The sequence below is a fragment of the Lithobates pipiens genome, unplaced genomic scaffold, assembly GCF_037356315.1.
Source record: "Lithobates pipiens isolate NorthernLeopardFrog02 unplaced genomic scaffold, aLitPip1_a1.2 Scaffold_8, whole genome shotgun sequence".
Lineage (NCBI taxonomy): Eukaryota > Metazoa > Chordata > Amphibia > Anura > Ranidae > Lithobates > Lithobates pipiens.
The window spans coordinates 85,126,022-85,147,060 of record NW_027507903.1 but is presented as its reverse complement, the minus strand read 5'-3'; the positions used below and the strand labels follow the sequence as shown (position 1 = coordinate 85,147,060).

Below are 21,039 nucleotides of genomic sequence, written 5' to 3'. Positions count from 1 at the left end.
CACTGCGCCTGATAAAATGGCCATTTAAAAAAAAAAAAATTGCATTGGTACATGTCCCCTAGGGCAGGACCCAGGTCCCCAAACATTTTTTATGACAATAACTTGCATATAAACCTTTAAAATTAGCACTTTTGATTTTTCATGTTCGTGTCCCATAGACTTTAATAGTGTTTGTGTGTTCTTCTGAATTTTTTGCCTGTTTGGTATGTTTTGTTGCAAACTGAACCGGGGGGGCATCCCTAGTCCCTTCACACCAGCCATGCCCATTCTGATCAGCAGGGAGCTGAATGGTATAGATGTCACATAAATTTTTGCCTTCCAAGAGTTGATTGAACCCATATAAGTTCTATGGGCAGGTGTATGTAAATGGACTTGCATCCATTTACATCTAACTACCTAAGATCCCTCAGCTCCATCACGTTTATATTTAAAAAAAATTGTGGTGGTGGTGGGAGGGGTATGATATGCCCCTCCCCCCAAACAGTATATTGCTTTAAACCTGTAGGTAACAGGAGAGAACCATAATCTAAGTTGAGGAGTGGGTTTGATAATAAAGTTGTCTCCACCCAGGACAGGGCCTCTGTGAACAGTGAGGCTTCCCTTCCTATTATGAAATTAATCAGTGATCTAACCAAAGTAATTAGAAGAAGAGGAACTACTACAACCCATATATAACAATATTCATAAGCATATAGATGCACACCAGTATGGAAATAATACTAGCTTTATATAAGAAAAGATTAATAATAGTACATACAAATAAAGAATGCATGTATCAGGCCCAACTAGAGTTCTGATGGAATTGTGCACATATACCCAGGTATATATAGCTATTAAAACGATACCCCCTAATGAATGTTGCAGCAAATTTCAGTTGTCGGAGCCCCTGAGGACGATCACAATGTGGTGTCTGTCTTGGTGTCAGAAACCTGAAGTCAAGATCAGCAGTGATGAGGAGATCCTCCAACTACTGTCCAACCAGCCTGGAATGCACATTCTTACTAGTAGAAACTGTGGTGTGGTACTGGAACTCAAAGTCACCCTATCTACTCTGTAACAGGAGCTGTATATAAACTTTATTGCAACAATCAAGTTCACCTACTAATATACTGCACATACAGTAGCACCAACCTAGCTGTCTTGTACTGTGCATGTGAGATAATAACAATAGGGCAAATATACACCTCTCACAACAATTAAGATACGCACTCAAGAAGTTGTGGGCAGCTGCAGTTAAACTATTTAAATATAGGAATACATGCTTAATAGTCTCTGTTTCTGGTCTCAGTAAAATACAGCAGCAGCTCCTGTGTGCAAAAAGTCACATGGCTAAGTTCTGTCTCTACTTAGTCCAAAATTCCATTTATAAAACATTACAGTCCTCCAAGTGGGGTTTCTGAAACAACTAGCAGGAACAGGAAGTGTCTGTCTATAACCAGCTAACTCTGTGGTAATTAACAAGCACTGCCACTTACAAATACAGACAGTAGAGGACAGCAAATCCTGACAATGGAAAGTGATGCAGACCTTTCTGTGTTTCTTTCAGACCTGGACAGACTTGGAGGCATCAGATGTAAACGGATGCATGTCCTTTTACATTTGTCTGCCCATAGACTAACATGGAGCTTCCATTCAGATCTGCCTGAAAAACTGACAGCAGTCTAATCGAGCCGCCATGTGAAAGGGACCTAACAGGTTAGAAACACCTACTGGCTGTGGTGCTTGCAGGCTGCCAAGATCTGTTCTTATAGAGAAATATACTACTTCTGTTATGAATTTCAAAAATGAATTCTTTCACAATGCTTACAGATACAGAGATGAATGAGGGCTTGTTTTTTGTGGCTTTTACTGTGGGGCTGTTCAGAATATGTAAAATACATTAATGTACATGTTCTTTGCACAGGTATACTTTAAGCTCATTTGAAGTCCCCATGCTTTATTTTCAAAGGATTGTAATAGATTAGTAACTTATTATCTATGGTTTTAATATAGCTACAACAGGATAAATGGAGTGAATACAGAAATGCATAGAAATGTTTTAGTTCAATGTAAGCATTTCATGCCTTATACTTGTTGTGTGTAGTTTACTTTTTTAAACTGTTTTATTGGGTAGCTGTATGTATCTATGCTTACTGACAGTGGGGTTGATTTACTAAAACTGGAGAGTGAAATCTGGTGCAGCTTTGCATAGAAACTTCAGTTTATTTTTGTCAAAACTTAATTGAATAAGCTGAAGTCAGAAGATGATTAGCTACCATGTACAGCTGCACCAAATTTTGCACTCTCCAGTTTCAGTAAATCAACCCCAGTGCTCCATTTTGGCTAACAATATGGTGGCCTTGGTATATTCACAAATAGTCTTGACCTGTCTACTAATGGTTTAAGTTACCTTGTGAGTAGAAAGAGTAGAAAGATCTGTTCTAGGACACGTCTTGTCTCTTGCTAGTGGAAATTGTAAGGAGTGTAAAAACTGTAATAATTGTAGTCGTATTGATGGAATAACATGTAGAAAGATTAATGTTTTGCATATGGACTGGTCCAAAGATCCATGAAACTAAAAGGATCTAAGGGCAAGTGCTAGCTCGTTATTGGTAAGATTAATTTATAGAATTTTTTTGGGGGGGGGGGGGTCATTACATGTCAGGTTCACTTTAATAGCTTAGATCAGGGGAAGAGATAAGTAGATGGTACCAATTAAAAAATCCAAATCTTAATTCAAACAGAAGTATGGGAATATATTTGTTTAAATCATACTTACCTATGTGGATGCAACATTGGTCTGATGCTGCATCTGTTCCCCCGCCGGCTCTAACACTGAGAACCGAGCAATCAAATACCACCCATCACTCGGTTATCAGGGCTCCCTGAGCAGAGAGCTAGTGACTGTCAGTCACCAGCTCTCTGCTCTGCTTTGCCCCCATGCTCACTGGAACGCTGGGCTGTGGAGGGGGCAGGAGCAGCTGGCTCAGGCTCTCAGCTGTTTCCTGAGAGCCGGGTGCCGGTCCAGGCATGTGGGTGGATCCTGACCATATAGTCACCGACACTTGCTGGAGACTGGACCAGCTCTTTAATATCATCTGACAGCAGGCTTCAGTCCACTGTCAGCTGAAAACGGGTCACAGGTGTACACAGCGAACTGCACTCCTTTGACCCACAGGAGAAGTAGAGCCAAAGAAGCTATAGCTGTACTTCATCTTTAAGTACAGAATAATTAAAGTAGCCTTCAGGCTAGTATCTGTTGGTTCCTGAAGATAGTATGTGCATACCTTTTTTTTTTAAGATTTTTTTTTTCTAGTAGAAGGCTGCATTTTAATCTTATAGTGTAACACGAGGAGACTGCTCTTTGTATTTGGCAAACATCACAACTAATGAGTACAAATTCAGATTTTCTCCTAAAATGGCTATATTGACAGGAGCCATTTTCAATATATAATATTATAATTTGCTTTCGCAGCACAAAACAAAGGAAGTAATTGCTGATTTAGATACAAACGTTTATGCAGACACTGTTAAACCTATTTTTACGTTCTGTTATGATTGGCCATGTGTTTTCTTTATACAAACTATGATCTCATCATTACTCAACTAGATACAAGTGAAGCCATCAAAGTGCACTACAGGAGAATTGCAATAGTTTAATGCCAAACAAATGTTTGTAGCAAACAGCTGTATTACCACTGATTCTAATTTACTCAGCAGGATTTCCCTTTCATTTCTTAAGTGAGATTAATGTCATGTATAGTATATACAGAGCTTCTGACCTCTGGCTAAATAATGAGTTCTTAACTCTGTTGTGCAATGTTTTGGGTAACTAATGAGCCAGAAGCAGGATACATTAAAAAATAGGCTTAACCTCCACTAGAAGCATGCAGTGTACTTACTGGCCCTACAGTTGTAGTATTAAAGTAAAGGTGTTGTTATACCATCTGTTACTAAGTATAGCTCTTGCAAAAATAAAAAATAATTAAAAAAAACTCCCATAGTTGATCAGCACACATGTGTACCATTGTGATAAATGCAGTGCTGCCATTACTACCCTGCTATCTGATGATTGGTACCTGTAAGGCTAAAAAAAAAAACATAGTTAATAGTTTAAATCAGATTTTGTTATACTTTGTCTGCTGTTAGTTTATGAAATTTAGAAATATTACGGCTAAATGTGCCTCTCTAGCATCTTGCTGTATACAAGGTAATTAGCATCCTACATGCTTGAAACTAATTTACAGTTCTAATTTTATAATTGTCATAAACCCACAGTCCTAACCAACAATCAGGTAGCCAACCCCATCCAATCTGTCCAAACCGGGTATCTGTTGGTCATCTAGATTATGAGGGAATTATAGGCATGCTCATGACCATCAGAGCCGACAATGTATGTTGAAAGTATTTTAAGATAGCATTTAGCAATCGCCATTATCCATTCCATTTGGTATCCATTGCACAATGGGGTAGATTTACCAAAGGGAAATAGACTGTGCACTTTGCAAGTGCAGTTACCCTCATTTTACCAAGAGTTTAGTGAATGTGGTGAAGTTCTGCTGATTTCCATCATCCAATCACGTGAGAGCAAAAATGCTGTTTTTTTTTTATTTTCTTGCACCTGTTTGGGTATTCCCTACAAAGTGAAGCTTCGCCACATTCACTAAGCTCTGGGGAAAATTAGTGCAACTGCATTAGCAAAGTGCACAGTATATTTGTCTTTAGTAAATCAACCCCATTATGATTTTCATATTAATATTGCATTTAAAGAAAAAGCTGTACATAAGTGGGGATATTGGCCTACTATGTTCACTTCTCAGTAATAAACACTTTACTGTCTATTGCGTGGGTGATTTTCCTAAGTTGCACTGAGCTCTGTTTTCTCTAAATGTAATACACTTCCATTAGTTGATTTCATGGTCCTAGAAATGACTTCTGTTAATAAAGTTCATATATTTGTACAAGCAGGGAGTATATGAAATAGATTTATGAGAAAGGAAGAAAATAAAATACAGGATAATATAACCCTTTACTAAGCAATTTCATATTACGGTCCTAAAGAAAACCATGGTAAAAGAATCCAATTTCAGGTCAGAAATGGAACCATACCTGGTACAATTATTTACTAATCCTCATAGCTAGGACTGGAAATAAGGCTTTCACATGTCCTGTTTGATTTCTTTCTTTAGTGTGCGTTTACTTCTAAAAAATATAGTTAAATGGAAGACATAAACCAGTAACTTGTAAAATCGACCCTACCACCATATACTGCAGACTGAAAACAGAACAATAACATATTTATGGTTAAATGGATAGAGGCTTTCAGGATATATAAAATTAAAGTAGAAAATTAAAATGATTTTTATAGTGTTATAAAGAAAATAATCACTGAAATAATGTGCCATTACTTTGAAAATCGTTCAGCAAACTTTTGTCCCTTTAAGCCCAGGTTCACACTGAGCTGTGGGAATGAAGCACGATTTCACTCCTGCATGTCAGTCCCGATTTCGGCCACGATTTCAGAGACATCTGTGCAGGTTTCTGCACAGATGTCAATGTAAATCGCAGCCTGAAATTGTAAAAAGTAGTACAGAAACTACTCTTTCAAATCGGCGCAGCGCCGCAGATGCGTTGTCGCACCGATTAGGATGGTGCCATTGGCGGCAATCGCCACGGATTTGACATGCGATTTGAGATGTTAAATCACATGAAAAAAAGGCTCCATTGTGAACCAGGGCTTGTTTTTGTTTTAGCTCAGTTTTTCTCAACCTTTTAATAATCAGGGCACCCTTAAAAAGTATTTTTTAATTTCGAGGCACCCCAGCCTAAGACTTGGTTCACATGCAGGGGCATCATTAATTCATACTGGTACTCCCACGCATTCCCAAAAGTGGTTTGTTGTTGGTGCGGTGTGATTGTAAAAAAAGGGGCAGAGACTTCTTTCCCTGCATCTCTATGGGTACAACTGCCCATTAAAAATAATGGTTTGCCTAACACGTAGTATGCAGCTCCACAGATGTGTACCAAAAGATCGTTCACATGTGAGGTTTGGGGGGGGGGGGGGGGGGTAAAACCACATGTTGGGCACTGTACTGTAGGGGGAGGTGGAGAGCACAGCACAAACTCTGGAAGACACCACCCCTTTGATTGTTTTCACTTCGCTAAATTAACTTGTTCCTGCTGTGCCAATGTACAGTTTCTGCAGAGGAGTGGGAGCTCTGTGTGATTTACATTCCTTTCTCTACCAGGATGCTGCAGCACTCTATTAAAACCTTATAACCTCAGGCAGCACCCCAGGGTGCTGCGGCACTTCAGTTGAGAAAGGTAGTTTTAGATGACAGTTATAGGGCCCTTAACACAAGAAAGGTCTACAAGAAACATCAAATAGGCATAGGCCAAAGGGCAGAAACTACAATTATGTCCCCTATTCCACAGTATTAAAGTGGGTTATTATGCTAAAAGCCTGTGTTACTTCCCCATCCCCCTTTCTCATACAGCACTTTATATATACTGCTGGTGTAGGTCTTTAACTTATCTGAATATCCTATCTTCTAAGCAATTTAACTCTTTTATTTATTTACTTGAACGCTAATAAGAATAAAGCCGCGTACACACGGGCGGACTGTCTGGCCAACTAAGTCCGTCAGACAATCCGACGGACAGTCCGTCCTACTTTCGAATGAACGGACTTGACCACACACGATGAACAGACAGTCCGTCGAAAGCTTGCGCGATGACGTGTACAGCACGTACGACGGGACTAGAAATAGGACGTCCAATACACAGCAATGCAACCTTTCGCCGTGTAAATCCTTTCTGAGCATGCGCCATACTTAGTCCGTCGAACTAGCCTACTCACGAGCGGACTGTCCGCTGAAACCAAAGTTGGACGGACAAATAAAATTCCGAAATACTTAGTCCGCCAGACTGCACGCTGAAAAAGTCCGCTGAAGCCCACACACGAGCGGACTGTCCGCTGAAATGTGTTTCGGCGGACTAAGTTGGAGAGACAGTCCGCCCGTGTGTACGCGGCTTAAGAATAATTATTATTATACAGGATTTATATAGCGGCAACAGTTTGCACAGTGCTTAACAAAATGAAGACAGACATTACAGTTACATTACAATTTGATACAAGAGGAATCAGAGGGCCCTGCTCACTAGAGCTTACAATCTAGGAGGGAGGGTCAATTGATACAAAAGGTAATAGCTGTGGGGGATGAGCTGATGGAGAAAGTAAAACAGTGTATTAGTTAGAAGCATAAGATTCTTTAAAGAGAAGGTTTTTCAGGGATCGTCTAAAGAAGGATAGATTAGGAGACAGTCAGACATTGGATTGATTGGGGTAGGGAGTTACAAAGGATGGGAAAAGCTCTAGAGAAATCCTGTAGGTGAGCATGAGAAGAACTGGCAAGGGAGCTAGAGAGCAGGAGGTCTTGAGAGGACCGAAGAGAGTGGCTTGGTTGGTATTTTGGGGCTAGGTTAGTGATGTAGCTGGGGGCGGAGTTATGGAAGGCTTTGTAAATTATTGTTAGTACTTTGAATTTTATTCATTGGGTGAGGCAAAGCCAGTGCAGTGGTTGGCGGAGAGGGGTGGAGGACACTGAATGGTTGGTAAGGTGGATGAGTCTTGTAGAAGCATTCCTTATGGACTGAAGGGGGGATAGTGTATGGAAGGTAGTCTAATGAGGAGTGAGTTGCAGTGGTCGAGGTGAGAGATAACCAGGAAGTGAATTAGGAGCTTGGTGATGTCATTGGTTAAAATAGGGCATATTCTAGAGATGCTGCGGAGGCATGATTTGGACATGGATTGGATGTGGGCCTGAAAGGATAGTTCAGAGTCTAGGGTTAACCCTAGCATCCTTGCATGTGGGGATGGACTGATAGTTGTGCCATTGATCTTGACAGAGAAGTCAGGGGAAGGGGCACGTGGGGGAGGAAATATTATGAGCTCAGTTTTAGATGGATTCAGTTTGAGGAAGTGGTGTGACATCCAGGCTGATATGTCTGTTAGTAAATCAGTGATGTGTGAGGCGATTAATGGGGTGAGCAGAGTTGTAGAGAGATAGATTTGGGTGTCATCTGCATATAAATGGTAGTGGAAGCCATGGGAGGCTATCAGCTGACGAAGGGAGGATGTGTAGAACGAGAATAGTAGAGGTTCAAGGACAGAACTTTAGGGGACCCTAACAGTAAGAGGTGTTGGAGAGGAGGAAGTAGAGTTGTAAGTGACACTGAAGGTGCGGTGAAATAGGTAAGATTTGAACCAACGGAGAGCACAGCCATGGATACCAAGCAAATTCAGTTTTTTGAGGGGGTGATCAACTGTATCAAAGGCAGTGGAGAGGTCCAAGAGTAAGAGTACGGAATAATGATCATTGTTTTTAGCTGTTAGCAAGTCCTTTGTGAGTTTTAGTAGAGTAGTTTCTGCACATTCTGTTAAATTCTGCACATTTTACTAGTACTGCTCTGTCAGTATTAACCCACTGTTTTAATACTAGGTTGGAAAACAGATTCAAGAGACAGCAGGAAGAAGCAATCTGAAAAGAGTGACTCTTGAACTAGGAGGAAAAAGCCCTAACATTATTTTTGCAGACGCAGATCGTAAGTATATATTGAAGTCTTTTTGGTTTGGTAGAGACTGGACTAATTTTTGGTGGGTTTAAACGTCTGGGAGAGAAAATATTTAGTAATATAATTGTATTAATTTTCTGGACCTGACACAAGGAGTACTATAAGGTGTATAGCCTTTGTTCCTCCTGCATGCTTATCATTCCTTAAACATATTTCTAAAGTTATATTGCCTATTTTTTACTTTAATAATGCATGGGGATCATTCTGTAAACATATTTAAAGCACGTTTTTTACACTTAGATAAGACTAATGTAGTATCCAGTCATGTCTGGTACTTACGATCAATGGTCAGAGATGCTTAGGTCACACATTGTCTCTATTGTTATGTTGGTAGAATATCAACTTAACCTCTTAAAGCTGAAATCAATGCTTATAGATAAATAATCAGTGAATATGGTTCCAGGTTTTCTTTCAAAATGTTAATTGTATTTTATAACTAGTGTATGAAAATGAATTTGTCTTAATATCAGTCACCTGTAATCCTGTTGCCTGAGACAGGGAGGGCATGCAAAAGGTTTGGCTGCATGCACTTGTGCTGACCAGAGGGATGATCTTATCACTCTGCTTCTGCTCCTTCATATTCTGCTTGTGGGCTGGTGGGTCTCTTTTTATTTCACAATGCATGTCTTAATACATATTTATGATCCCGCTGGTATTTATATATCTCTTGCAGTGGACTATGCTGTGGAACAAGCACACCAAGGTGTCTTCTTCAACCAAGGACAGTGTTGTACTGCAGGCTCTAGAACATTTGTTGAGGACTCAATCTATGATGAATTTGTTCGGAAAAGTGTTGAACGTGCAAAGAGGAGAGTAGTTGGGAGTCCTTTTGATCCAACAACAGAACAAGGCCCACAGGTATTAGGAAAGGAACATCACAGCAGTTTACCACATCTGTTAATATAACACTGATTGTTTCTTCAAATGGCATGCATTGATTATGGACTGACAGCTAAATTAACTTATTGAACCAAAGGATATAATCATGGGGGGTTCCTAAGAAGTGTTCATTGAATAGTTACAGTGGAGTGCTGTATACTTTGATATCAGTCGTTAATAAAGATATGGCTTTATCAACTATCTGTGCCATTTAAAATCCAATATAAACTGAGCTGATTCACACAGTGGATAGTGGTAAATATAACCAGATCCACAAGGCATGTCCGCTCCCTAAAGACACAAACCTAGTAAACCAATTTTTAATGACTTCTTTAGCTTTTTTAATTGTTTCAATATTTGCCAGTTGGTTTGGATAACAGCCTAGTGTGCACAAGCAGGTCTTCTGCTAAGGTGATACCAGCCTATATGCCCTTCAGCACTGGGTGAGCAAATATGCCTTCTTCCCCCAAAACAATAGTTTTCAGTCCCCTTTGTAAAAGGTCTAGAAAAAATATAAGAATTTGGGCTTGTTTATGTGCCACTTTTTTGCATGAATTCCAATACCACATCATCAGAACAGGGAATAGCAATTTACTTACCCCAGCAGGGTTAGAAAAGTTACTGGAAAAATACTACCCTTACATTCACACACAATCTTTTGAGGTGCAGATGAGACCTCTGCCTTTTTAGGTTGGCATTTTTAGGGAGTTTGACCCTCTTGAAATATCAATGCAATGCTGAAGGGCTATTATTATTATAGCAGACTGTAGACTCATGGCCCTCTTGTAATGACAAGTCAGGTATACCTGGCTTCCATCTATCAAGTAAACTTTTTAAAGTGAATTAGTAAAACCGTATGCAACATTTGTAATTTTTTAATCTCTCCAGCCTTATACTTATGAATCATTACATTTATTGCTTTTCTTTCTTTCTGAAGACTGATAAGAAGCAGTACAATAAAATTTTGGAACTGATTCAGAGTGGCATTGCCGAAGGTGCCAAACTGGAATGTGGTGGCAAACCATTGGGAAGGAAAGGACTCTTCATAGAGCCAACTGTCTTTTCCAACGTGACAGATGACATGAGAGTTGCTAAAGAGGAGGTAAAGTGTGCCACAAGGACAAGTCACAAGAATAAAAAAACGAGGCTCACTTGGTTCCCACAAAATCTAGTACATGTTTCCACATGTTTCACAATCCAAAATTTTGCTAGTTCACCTTTATAAGCCTAGTATGTTCATCCATACTTTCTGTAGTAGGAACATAAACTGTAGTACACTAGACTATAAGTGACCACAGACTGAAATGAAATATATCAAAAATACTGTTACAAATTGTATATAGAGTACCAAGTACACTTCCACCCCCCCCCCCCCCCTTCCGTCCACATTCCAATAAACCCTACCATCCAACACAAAACACAAAACCCCAGAAAAATGAAAGATTAAAAAACACCACTTACCCTACCACCAAAGAGTGCCTACCTGGCATAGAAATACCATATTTTCCGGCGTATAAGATGACTTTTTATACTTAAAAACATCCCCTAAAAATTGGGGGTCATCTTATACGCCGGTATAAAACATGCACCTTTAGTCCATTTGGGTCAAGCTGGCCCAAAACAAATGTTTCTAATCTGTTAGCCTGCTGGATGTGCGGTAATACTGTACAGGCATACCCCACTTTTAAGTACACAATAGGGTTTATTTACTAAAGCTGGAAAGTGCCAAATGAGGCCCACTTCTGCATAGAAACCAATGAGCTTCCAGGTTTTATTACCAAAGCTTAATGGAACAAGCTGGGGTTAGAAGCTCATTGGTTTCTATGCAGAAGTGAGCCTCATTTTACACTTTCCGGCTTTAGTAAATAAACCCCATTGTGTACTTAAAAGTGGGGTATGCCTGTATGTAGCTTCGACTACATACAGTATACTGAGCTGAGCCAATCACTGCGAGCAGGCATGAGCTGATGATGTTACAACCTCTGCCAATCCGAGCAGGCTTTGTATTCATTAATAGTATACATCGTTAGCCATGATTGGCTCAGATATATATATATATATAAAAACATACGTTATTACCGCACAGGTAATAAGCCAGATTAGTGGAATTAGTGGGTGTAAAAATTGCTCTTAGACAAGACCCCATCATGGCTCCAGCTCCAGCAAGAAGAAGGAAATATGAAGCCTCGGAAGGGGGGTAGTCTTATACAGCGAGTATAGTCCAAAACGTATATATTCACTGGAAAATTAGGTGGTCGTCTTATACGCCCAGTTGCCTTATACACCAGGAAATACTGTAACAAAATGGGGCAAATATTCTTTGTCCGTTTTTTTTTTGTACTATTTCTATGCCAGGGAAATACTGTTTGGTGGTGGGGTACGTGTATTTATTTATTTTTTTTCATTTTTTTTCTGGGCTTTTGTGTTTTGTATTTTTAATTAGTATTCTGAATATTATGCATCTCTTTGGGCTCTCTTTAACCATATGTTCCCAAAAATGCTAGTTGAGTTAGTAGTTTTGTTCATATGAAACATACATTGTAAAAGAAAAGACACTGATTTTAAACAAAAACATATTCCTTTTAGATATTTGGGCCTGTCCAACAAATACTGAGGTTTAAAACAATGGAGGAAGCTATTGAAAGAGCCAACAGTTCCGACTTTGGGCTGGTTGCAGCTGTATTTACCAATGATATCAACAAGGCCCTTACAGTCTCCTCTGCAATGCAGGCTGGAACAGTGTGGTAAGAAAACCTTTAGATTTTATTTTCCAAAGTTTATAATTTTTTTGTTCTTATACTGTTTTGATATTTTTGTTGTGCATAATCATACCAATTAATTTAGTCAATTGTTCAAACAAATATACAGTATATCTAGCTAGGTATAATCTACAGTTTTAAATGAATGCAAACTACTAAATAATATGCAAAACAAGACCTTTCATTTTATGATCTTAACTTTAAGATTCTGCAATGTTATGTAGTAGGGGAGGTTGAAATACCATCAAGTACAACCTATGAATTGGTCTTTTTCAAAATGCAATAAAGGCTGTTTTGGAATTTTCTGCCTTTGGATTTTTTTATACAGATCAAAATGGCCCTTTCTGAGTCCATGAAAACATTTTATTAGCAATGAGTCCTAATTAAATCACATATGACGTCAGGCTTAGGTATTTGCTACAGTGCCATTTATACTGCGTATAGCCCAAGGAACTATTTAAACAACAACTATAATCTGAATTTTATAGTAAAGTACAAATGAAAGTGTTGCACAGATATTTCAGCAGAATCTCAAACTGAAAATAGGAGCTCCTAGTGTCTTAAAACTATAAAGATTTTTCCCCCATCACTAATAAGAAAGAGCAGAATTAATCCATTAAAGGGTATTTAAATGCTAAGGATGAATTTCTGTTATTTAGTCTATTTTGTTCTGTCAAATATACCGTTGAAATCTCTTTGTTACATCTGTTAAATAAGTACCTGTTAATATTGCTATGCACGCTCTGTCTGTACTGCTTTCCTGTTACATTGTTCATTACAGTTACATTGTTCCCAGTTATCGCTGAAGAATACAACTCCCCTACCGTTTATGTAATGCAGAATGGGAGATGGGATGGTTTTTGAGTCCTGCCTTAAGGTGGCATGACTGCTTCTCCATAGATACAGTTCAGTGAATGAATGTTATCACCCTAGAACAGAATGTGTGTTACTGGCAGGATCACCAGGTTTAAAAAAAATAAAAAATAAAGCCAATGCAGCCACCAATTCTAAGACTGGTTAGCTGTGATATATTAAGTCATTGCCCTTGGGTTATCTATGCTTTAAATATGCTTCTGCTATGCATATATTTTTAATTTGTCATCAATTACTGTAGAAGATGTAAGTGCTTAAATATTTTATTTATATTTATTTATATATAAAAAGTATATAAATATCATACAGTAATATAGTGGTGTATTATTTGTGCATAGGGTGTATAGAAAACAGTCATTTAGTAGCATTCCCATCCTTAATAATTTATGGCTACAAACAGCACAAATAAAAAGGTTGATTCACTAAAGCAAAACAGAATATTGATTCTGAATAATCAATAATTCGCTGGAAAATTAAAAAAAAACAGGATTTTGCCTTGCTCATGTTTGGATTAAGACACATTCAATTTATTCACTAAGCTAACTAAACAGTCTTTTAATCTTGAGAAATAAATTGAAGCTAAAGATCCATTGAGTTTTGATAAGTAGAAATAATGTGAAAAAGAAAATGACAAAATTAATTTGAAGTTTGATTTAATTAGCTAATAGTCATGACCATGTCTTTTGATATTTATTATAGATATTTATCCATTGCTATATACAATAAGCTCCAACATAGAGGCTCTAATAGACTATAGCTGGGACTCCACTTTACAGAGGGGCCTTATGAGGCAGTGTGTGGCTTCCACATATATTTTCAAATGTTGTGCACCTAAAAACTGTTTAACACAAATTGTTAGTGTATTTTTTTCTTTTGCTGGCTACAGTGTACTGGAAAAAAATAGTTTACTCCTATTCAAGTTATCCTCCAGGCATGGCAAACATGCACAGCCCTGTATCTGTAAAATGTAACACTTTGCATAATGTTTATGAATTCTCTCAAACATGCTGGCTAAATGTCACCTTAAATTTGGTTGCAATACACAAAGCTTCTCTGATGTTTATAAAAGAATCTCCATGTGTATTATACCACTGGTCAACTGATGTTTATTGTAGTAACTAAATTTCCTGTCCTGCTAATGTGTATTGAGTTGACTAGACATTGTAGCTGTACAAAGATAAATGTTTAGGGGCAGTGTGAAACAACATATCTAGAGTATTTGGAACTATTAGACTCTGACAATGTGAACATGTTATAATTTTCATGTGAATTAAATGTGTATATTTTCTTAATGCAGGATAAATTGTTACAATGCTCTAAATGCTCAAAGCCCATTTGGAGGATACAAAATGTCTGGAAATGGAAGAGAAATGTAAGTGCACCTTAAAAAGTCATCACGTTCAATATATGAATGATGGTACTTTGCCATTTTACGCAAGGAATTGTTTTCGCATGTATTATGGTTGTCAACCTTTATATGTCAAGCTTGACATTACCACTGTAACATATGTAAGTTATTTAGAAAAATAAATAAAATAAAATTTAGAAAAATAAATGTAAAGAGCATCTCTTGCAAAGGCTTCAGTAAAAAAAAAATCCATTCCCTAAATTTGCCACATTTACTCTGGGACAACCAAGCTAGATTTATTCACTGAGTCACTACCCAAGAACTGCATGTGGTAAATGTGTCTGGGAATGGAACCTTCCATCTCAACTTGATCACACAATTTAGCCCAGCCTAAACACAGTCACCTCAAGGGATCTGCTATTAACTTTATTAGCAAGAAAATCCACTTTTTTGCATGTTCTGATTACGGTTTTTTTTATTTATTTATTTTATTAGAGGCATGTCTTTGACTTCAGGGCTACTCTTCTTCGACTTGTCAGCATCCTGTCTGATAATAATAGTTATGGAGGCCACTTAATTGTTCTCACTAGACAAGGGGATGGCAGTTGGGCAGGGTGCAGCCCAGGAGTTTGGGAAGTTATGATATGTTTATAACGTTTACACCCAAATTTGCAATATGAGGTCTCAATATCATACATTGGGGTTGATTTACTAAAACTGGAGAGTACAAAATCTGGTGCAGCTGTGCATGGTAGTCAATCAGCTTCTAACTTCAGCTTGTTCGGTTAAGCTTTGACAAAAAAAAGCTGGAGGCTGATTGTTTTTTATGCAGAGCTGTACCAGATTTTGCACTGTCAAGTCTTAGTAAATCAACCTCATTACATGCCAACTATCCACTGGCAGTCAATTATTAAAAGGCTATATTTCTACTATGAACCAAAATTATAAATCAGGCATTCTCTAGTAATTTAAGTAATTTTAGACAAATAATAACAGAAGGGAACCTACTATCAAAAATTGGGCACAGTAGACCCACAGTCAGTTTTTGTCTTGATATTTACATTAAGACTCAATACCTATCTTCATAGTAGCACAAGCATGCTTTTTCATCATTTGTTTACCATGGTTGTTTGGGTAGCCAAAGCCTTAGATCAGAAATATGTAAACAGTGGGGTTGATTTACTAAAGGAGTAGAACATGTTCATGTTCAAAGTAAATGTTCACTTTCTTTCACCTTTCTTTCACTTATTATTAGGTTAAAGTGGATGTAAACCTGAAAAAAATGTTTTGTGTTGTTTTTTTATGTCATAATGTAGAGTATAAGATTTAATATCATTTGAGTCCAGTCTTGCCACAGAGAGTTAATCCAGCTCTGAGCAATCCTCTTTTATTGTTCAGTGAGATAAATCTTGACAAACATAGAAAAACTTTGTCAAATCCTCCCCCTTGCTGTGAGTGACAGGTGATTTCTATATCTCGTGCACTAGCCTAAGAGACCTGCATTATTTTTTAATTCCCCCCCACTCCTTTCTTCTGCTGCTCTGCCAGAATTGGATGTTCCCCACCTCAGCATGATTTGGCTTACTGAAGTCACGTGGTTACTTTCCTGTCTTTTCACTGGATAGTCTTTCATAGTCTTTCATAGTTGCTAAGGTTGAATAAAGACACCAGTCCATCCAGTTCAACCTGAGTTAGTGTCTACAATTGCCCCTATCCCTGTACATTGCACACTCACATCAGTCCCTACCCTCAAGGAGCCCACAATCCAAGGTCCCCATTGATATACTAGGGCCGACTTTGGACAGAATCCAATTAACCTACCTGCATGTCTTTGGATTGTGGGAGGAAACTGGAGTACCCGGCGGAAACCCACGCAGGCACAGGGAGAACATGCAAACTCCAGGCAGGTATTGTCGTGGTTGGGATTCAAACCAGCGACCCTTCTTACTGCTAGGTGAGAGTGCTAGCCACTAAACCACTGTGGATGTTAGAGATTATAGCAGAAGTTCAGTGTAAGTTCACAGGAGAAAATGCATATTGACAAGGGGAGTGTAGAGGTGGGCGGGGAGTCTACTGACATCACGACTCCACCCACCAAACTCCAGACAACAGACCCACCCACAGAATCTGCAGTTTTTCAGGTCTCATAGCAGACAGAGGGGAGACATTTGACAAGTAAAGATACATGCAGGAGGCATGTATATCATTCTAGATAACCCCTATGACAGTAATTTAGAAAGGATGACATTGGGTTTACATCCACTTTAAGGCTACCAGATTTTCAAAATAATATCTAGGGACTCTCTACTGACCATACCCACTTTTAACCACACCCACGAAATCACCCAATTTGTAGCCATACTGACAAAATCACTCCCCCATTTTTAACATACCCTGAAACAATTGGCCACATATGTTTGGTACACGAGGAAGATATTAAAAATATAAAGGAGAGAAATCGAAAAGAGACTTGATGCAGCAATGGGCACCAGAGTAAATAGTGGGTGTGGTCAAATTGTAGTAATAGGAGGGCTTGACGGTGCATAATTGACAGTGCATGGCTAAAAATAAAAACCTGAATTTACTCTGCTCTGGGTCACAAATGCATAAAACACAAAATGCAGGGGTCATGAGTCAGTAATACAAAAAGTGCAGGAGTCAGAAGTAAGTAATGCACAGTGCAGAGGTCAAGAGTAAAGCTGGCCACACATGGATAGAATTTTTTTTTAAAAAAATTCTTAGGAGAAGTCTTAGAAAAATGCATATGAAAATACTCAGAACATTCTAAGAACATTTGAATGTTGCAAACATGTTGAAACATTTTGTTTGCCTTTAACATTTGATTTGGGAATTAAGGAACTTTACTTAAAAACAACTGCATACCACACACTGTTAGAAATGTGTTAGTTTGAGAAAAGTTTTCCATCCTGCTTCCTCCAAATTTTCTTGGTCAACATTTGTGTGACCGTGTTTATGCAAGACAAGTTTGAGCCAACAACTTTCGAACAAAAATCCACGGTTTCATTGGCAGAAAGTCCAGTTGTGTGTATGTGGCATAAGTAATGCAGAGACTCGTGGGTCAGGAATAAGTAATGCTATAAAATAGTGCATTACATCTTTACACATTATTAATAATAAATGTCCCCATCATAGTAAAAAAAGGAAAGTCAGGCATACAGTTACTCAATAACCATATACTGGTCTTTACTTTTCTAAAGTAAGAAAACAGTAAATCTGTAAATTGACTGGTTGCTATTGACAAACCTACGTTTTTGTCTATGCAGCAAAAATGTTTCCTCTGTTTTTGTGAGCAGGGTAAATAACCAGATCTGTGCTGTATTAATAATATAATCATTTGCAATGGGCAGACCCCATAGCCACTTCAATATGGTACTACTGGACTTTGTAGCCAATTGTGCAAGCGAGACAATACTCAGGAATCAGGCTGATCCACCAGACTACAATTACTGTACATTGTGTTAGTCGTGGCAACTGTACAGTACAGGTCAGACTGTTGGAACATACTGCTGGGCGTTTTACCAAGGATTTCTATTTGCTGGGGACAGACCCCTCAAAACAGGGACTGTCCCTGGCAAACAAGGGACAGATGGTAACCATAGGATAGATAAAAATTCACTTTGAAAGTTAACAGGCTCTACTCCTTTAGAAAATCAGGAATTAGCGTGGCTAAATCCTAAATGCATTATTCAGTCTGGTTTAGTATCTCATAACTGTTTAATAAGTTATATGTCATTTTCAGAGCTACTATGTTTTAGGGTCCATGGGAACCACTTCCTTTAAAGCCATATTGTTTGGCAGGTGTGTTCTTGCTTGGATTAACATATTTTGTTATAACTGCACCATCATAGTGGAAACATTCTGGCATGTACTGATTTTAAGCCATTGTACAGCAATTCAAATGTCTCTGTCTTTAATAAAACTATTTATATTGAGCTACCTTTTTGTTTTGTTTTTACTTAACTTTACTTAACTTTAACTGAATCTTAAGTCTATCATTTCTTATTTTGTTTTTCTCTGTTACAGGGGTGAATATGGATTGCGGGAATACACAGAATCAAAGACAGTGACCATAAAGATCCCACAGAAGAATTCCTAAAAAGTTTATGAAAGCCAGCATACTATGATAAGGATGACCATTGCTCGCTAAAATGAACTAAAATGTTGGTATTCTATAACACTACACTGATGCTAACTGGACTGAAGGTTAAAATGTAGGGACAAGCTCTTTTATAGAATGTCTGACAGCTTCTGTTAAGTTTATTCAGACCACTTCTCAGAAACAGAATGTAATATACAATGACTTCTTTATGCTGTTTCTGTATCTACCAGTTAAAATCTGGGCAATATGTATTAGCCAGCCTTAGGTCTTCAATATACTTATTCTAATATATAAGGGAGCCAAATTACTGCCATCTACAATAGATGAACTTTGTACTGAGGTTGTTAGATTGGTAATGCAAAGAAAAAAAAACATTATTATTTTTTTTGCTTGACTACCTGTAGATAGGTCTTCTAGCTCTTTGACGTGTCTAATATATTTGATATTTTCACTGCTAGCATGTTGGTCATTGGTCATTTTGCAGTCTTCCAGATTTTGCCACTTTTGGCCAAGTTTACTCTTATGTGTATACAAATATAATAACGGCGAGATTCAAAGCCAGATAACTAACTTACCCTATTTATAAAAACCCTGAATTTTCCTGTGATTTAGTCAATGTTTTTTAAACTGGATTTTAATTGTAAGATTCTTATTACAAATTATGGTCTTAAAATGAAAGAGGAGGTGGGAGGGCAGGGGTTTTCTCTAGTAGTTCCTGTTCTTGATTACTCTGAAGGCTCTATGTTCAGCCTTAGCATTCTAAATGATATATTAAAGCTTCCATTACTGGCTTTATTGCTCAATAAAATGGACACTAGATAAATCAAGCAGATGTTTCATTTTTTGGACATTTTAAATGTTTACTTGAAAAATGGCTAATAAAATCTGGAAGAGTTCTGCTTTTAAGAGGATCCATTATAGAGCACTGTAGGAGACCTTAAAACAAAACAAAAAAAAATCATTCAGATTTTAAGTTACTGTACGCCTACACATGGCTTTTTCTTTTGACTTTGTTTTATAAGTTTATAGGTTGGGTTTTTAGCTTTGTATATATTTTTCTTTAAATTGTAATGAGGGCAGGGTTAAGTGTCTTCCTGTTCCTAATCTCTCTGCTACAACTTTCAATATATACTGCATGTGTGTGTATATAAATATATATGTATTTTATTCTATGTCTTTGCTTTACACAACTATATAGTCAGCCCTTCTCTAGTCTTAGGTGCATGCAATGTAGGTGCCAACAAAAATGTTGTTCTCTCTCTTAAAACAAAATCCAGATAAGAGGATTGGTAAAATACAGCTCCACCTCAGCCAGTAATGCTCATAGTATATTGGATGTGAGTAAGAGGTGTTTATGGTGGTCCACAGTTTTTAAATGTACCTGATGTCTACTGAGGTGTAATAGCCATAAAATATGATAAGTCAATTGCATGTTTCCAACTCTAAAATGCTCTTGGGGATATTGGTCACTTTTAATGACATACTCAATGAATGTCAGCTTAAGCCCTAGCAACAAGAAAATATGAATGCACCATGATAGGTTATTTTAGCTGTATGATGGTGATATGGTACACAAATAATTAGTAGTTAGGAATCATAAAAACAATCATATATGGGCTGTACAGGTGACAGACAATTTGTTTTCTTTGTTTTTAACCAAACCTCTTGTTAACTGGAAACTGGTAACTGTTTTATAAATTCACTTACCTACAATGCCAGAGATATTGATATTTATAAAGGGTAGTTTTGCAGATGTTTTAATGTATAGGGCTGGGGAAAAACTAACTTATATGCAAGCCACAATGAGACTTTGACCATTTTATAATAAATAATGAATGCCACCAAATATTGCAAAATCAACCTGCATGTTTTTGCGTGATCATAATTCATGTATGTACAGTTGTTAAAATGTAAAGGATATTAATATTTTCTATTTTTTTTTCATTAAAAGTTCAGTTAACTGATTGGTCTCTGTGTCTGTGGTTTCTTACAATGCTCACTTATTTACCGAATGTGTGTGCAAGTCCGAAGTCAATGTTACTTGAGAAGTTGCTCCCCCCAGCTTTCCAATGCTCACCATGTGGTGAGAAGGCTGCAGGGAGAAACAATTGAAAGTAAATAGGCTGGCGTAGTCTGCCAAAGCCTAAATATTGCATACATTTGTGTCATCATGAAGCAAAGGCAAACACATACATGTATACTGTACCATTCAGGTCAGTACCCCTCAGATCAAGCAGTGAGGAAATCCCAATAGGAGATGATAATGTGTGAGGAACCCCTTTTAACAAGTAAAAGAGAAAGCCCTAAAGCAGTGTTCTCAATTTCAGTAGGCCACCATATGTGAATGTCTTCCAGATGATATTACGGCTTTTTTTATCAGCAACAGTCTAAAAGAATACAAATTATTATTTCCTGTTATTGCATAGGTTATTTCAACTACAAATCTG

The 21,039-nt window shown here is 37.8% G+C and overlaps 1 protein-coding gene across 1 annotated transcript in view; it reads left to right on the top strand.

The window, feature by feature from the left end:
• Positions 1 to 20,556, top strand: part of ALDH1A2 (aldehyde dehydrogenase 1 family member A2) — a 64,366-nt gene extending 43,810 nt beyond the window's left edge. The window contains exons 8-13 of the mRNA XM_077472258.1: positions 8,481 to 8,583; positions 9,287 to 9,471; positions 10,430 to 10,594; positions 12,079 to 12,236; positions 14,422 to 14,496; positions 18,517 to 20,556. Coding sequence (XP_077328384.1) covers positions 8,481 to 8,583; positions 9,287 to 9,471; positions 10,430 to 10,594; positions 12,079 to 12,236; positions 14,422 to 14,496; positions 18,517 to 18,589 — 759 coding nt within the window. The 3' untranslated portion in view covers positions 18,590 to 20,556. The remainder of the gene's footprint in view (positions 1 to 8,480; positions 8,584 to 9,286; positions 9,472 to 10,429; positions 10,595 to 12,078; positions 12,237 to 14,421; positions 14,497 to 18,516) is intronic.
• Positions 20,557 to 21,039: the final 483 nt, after the last annotated feature.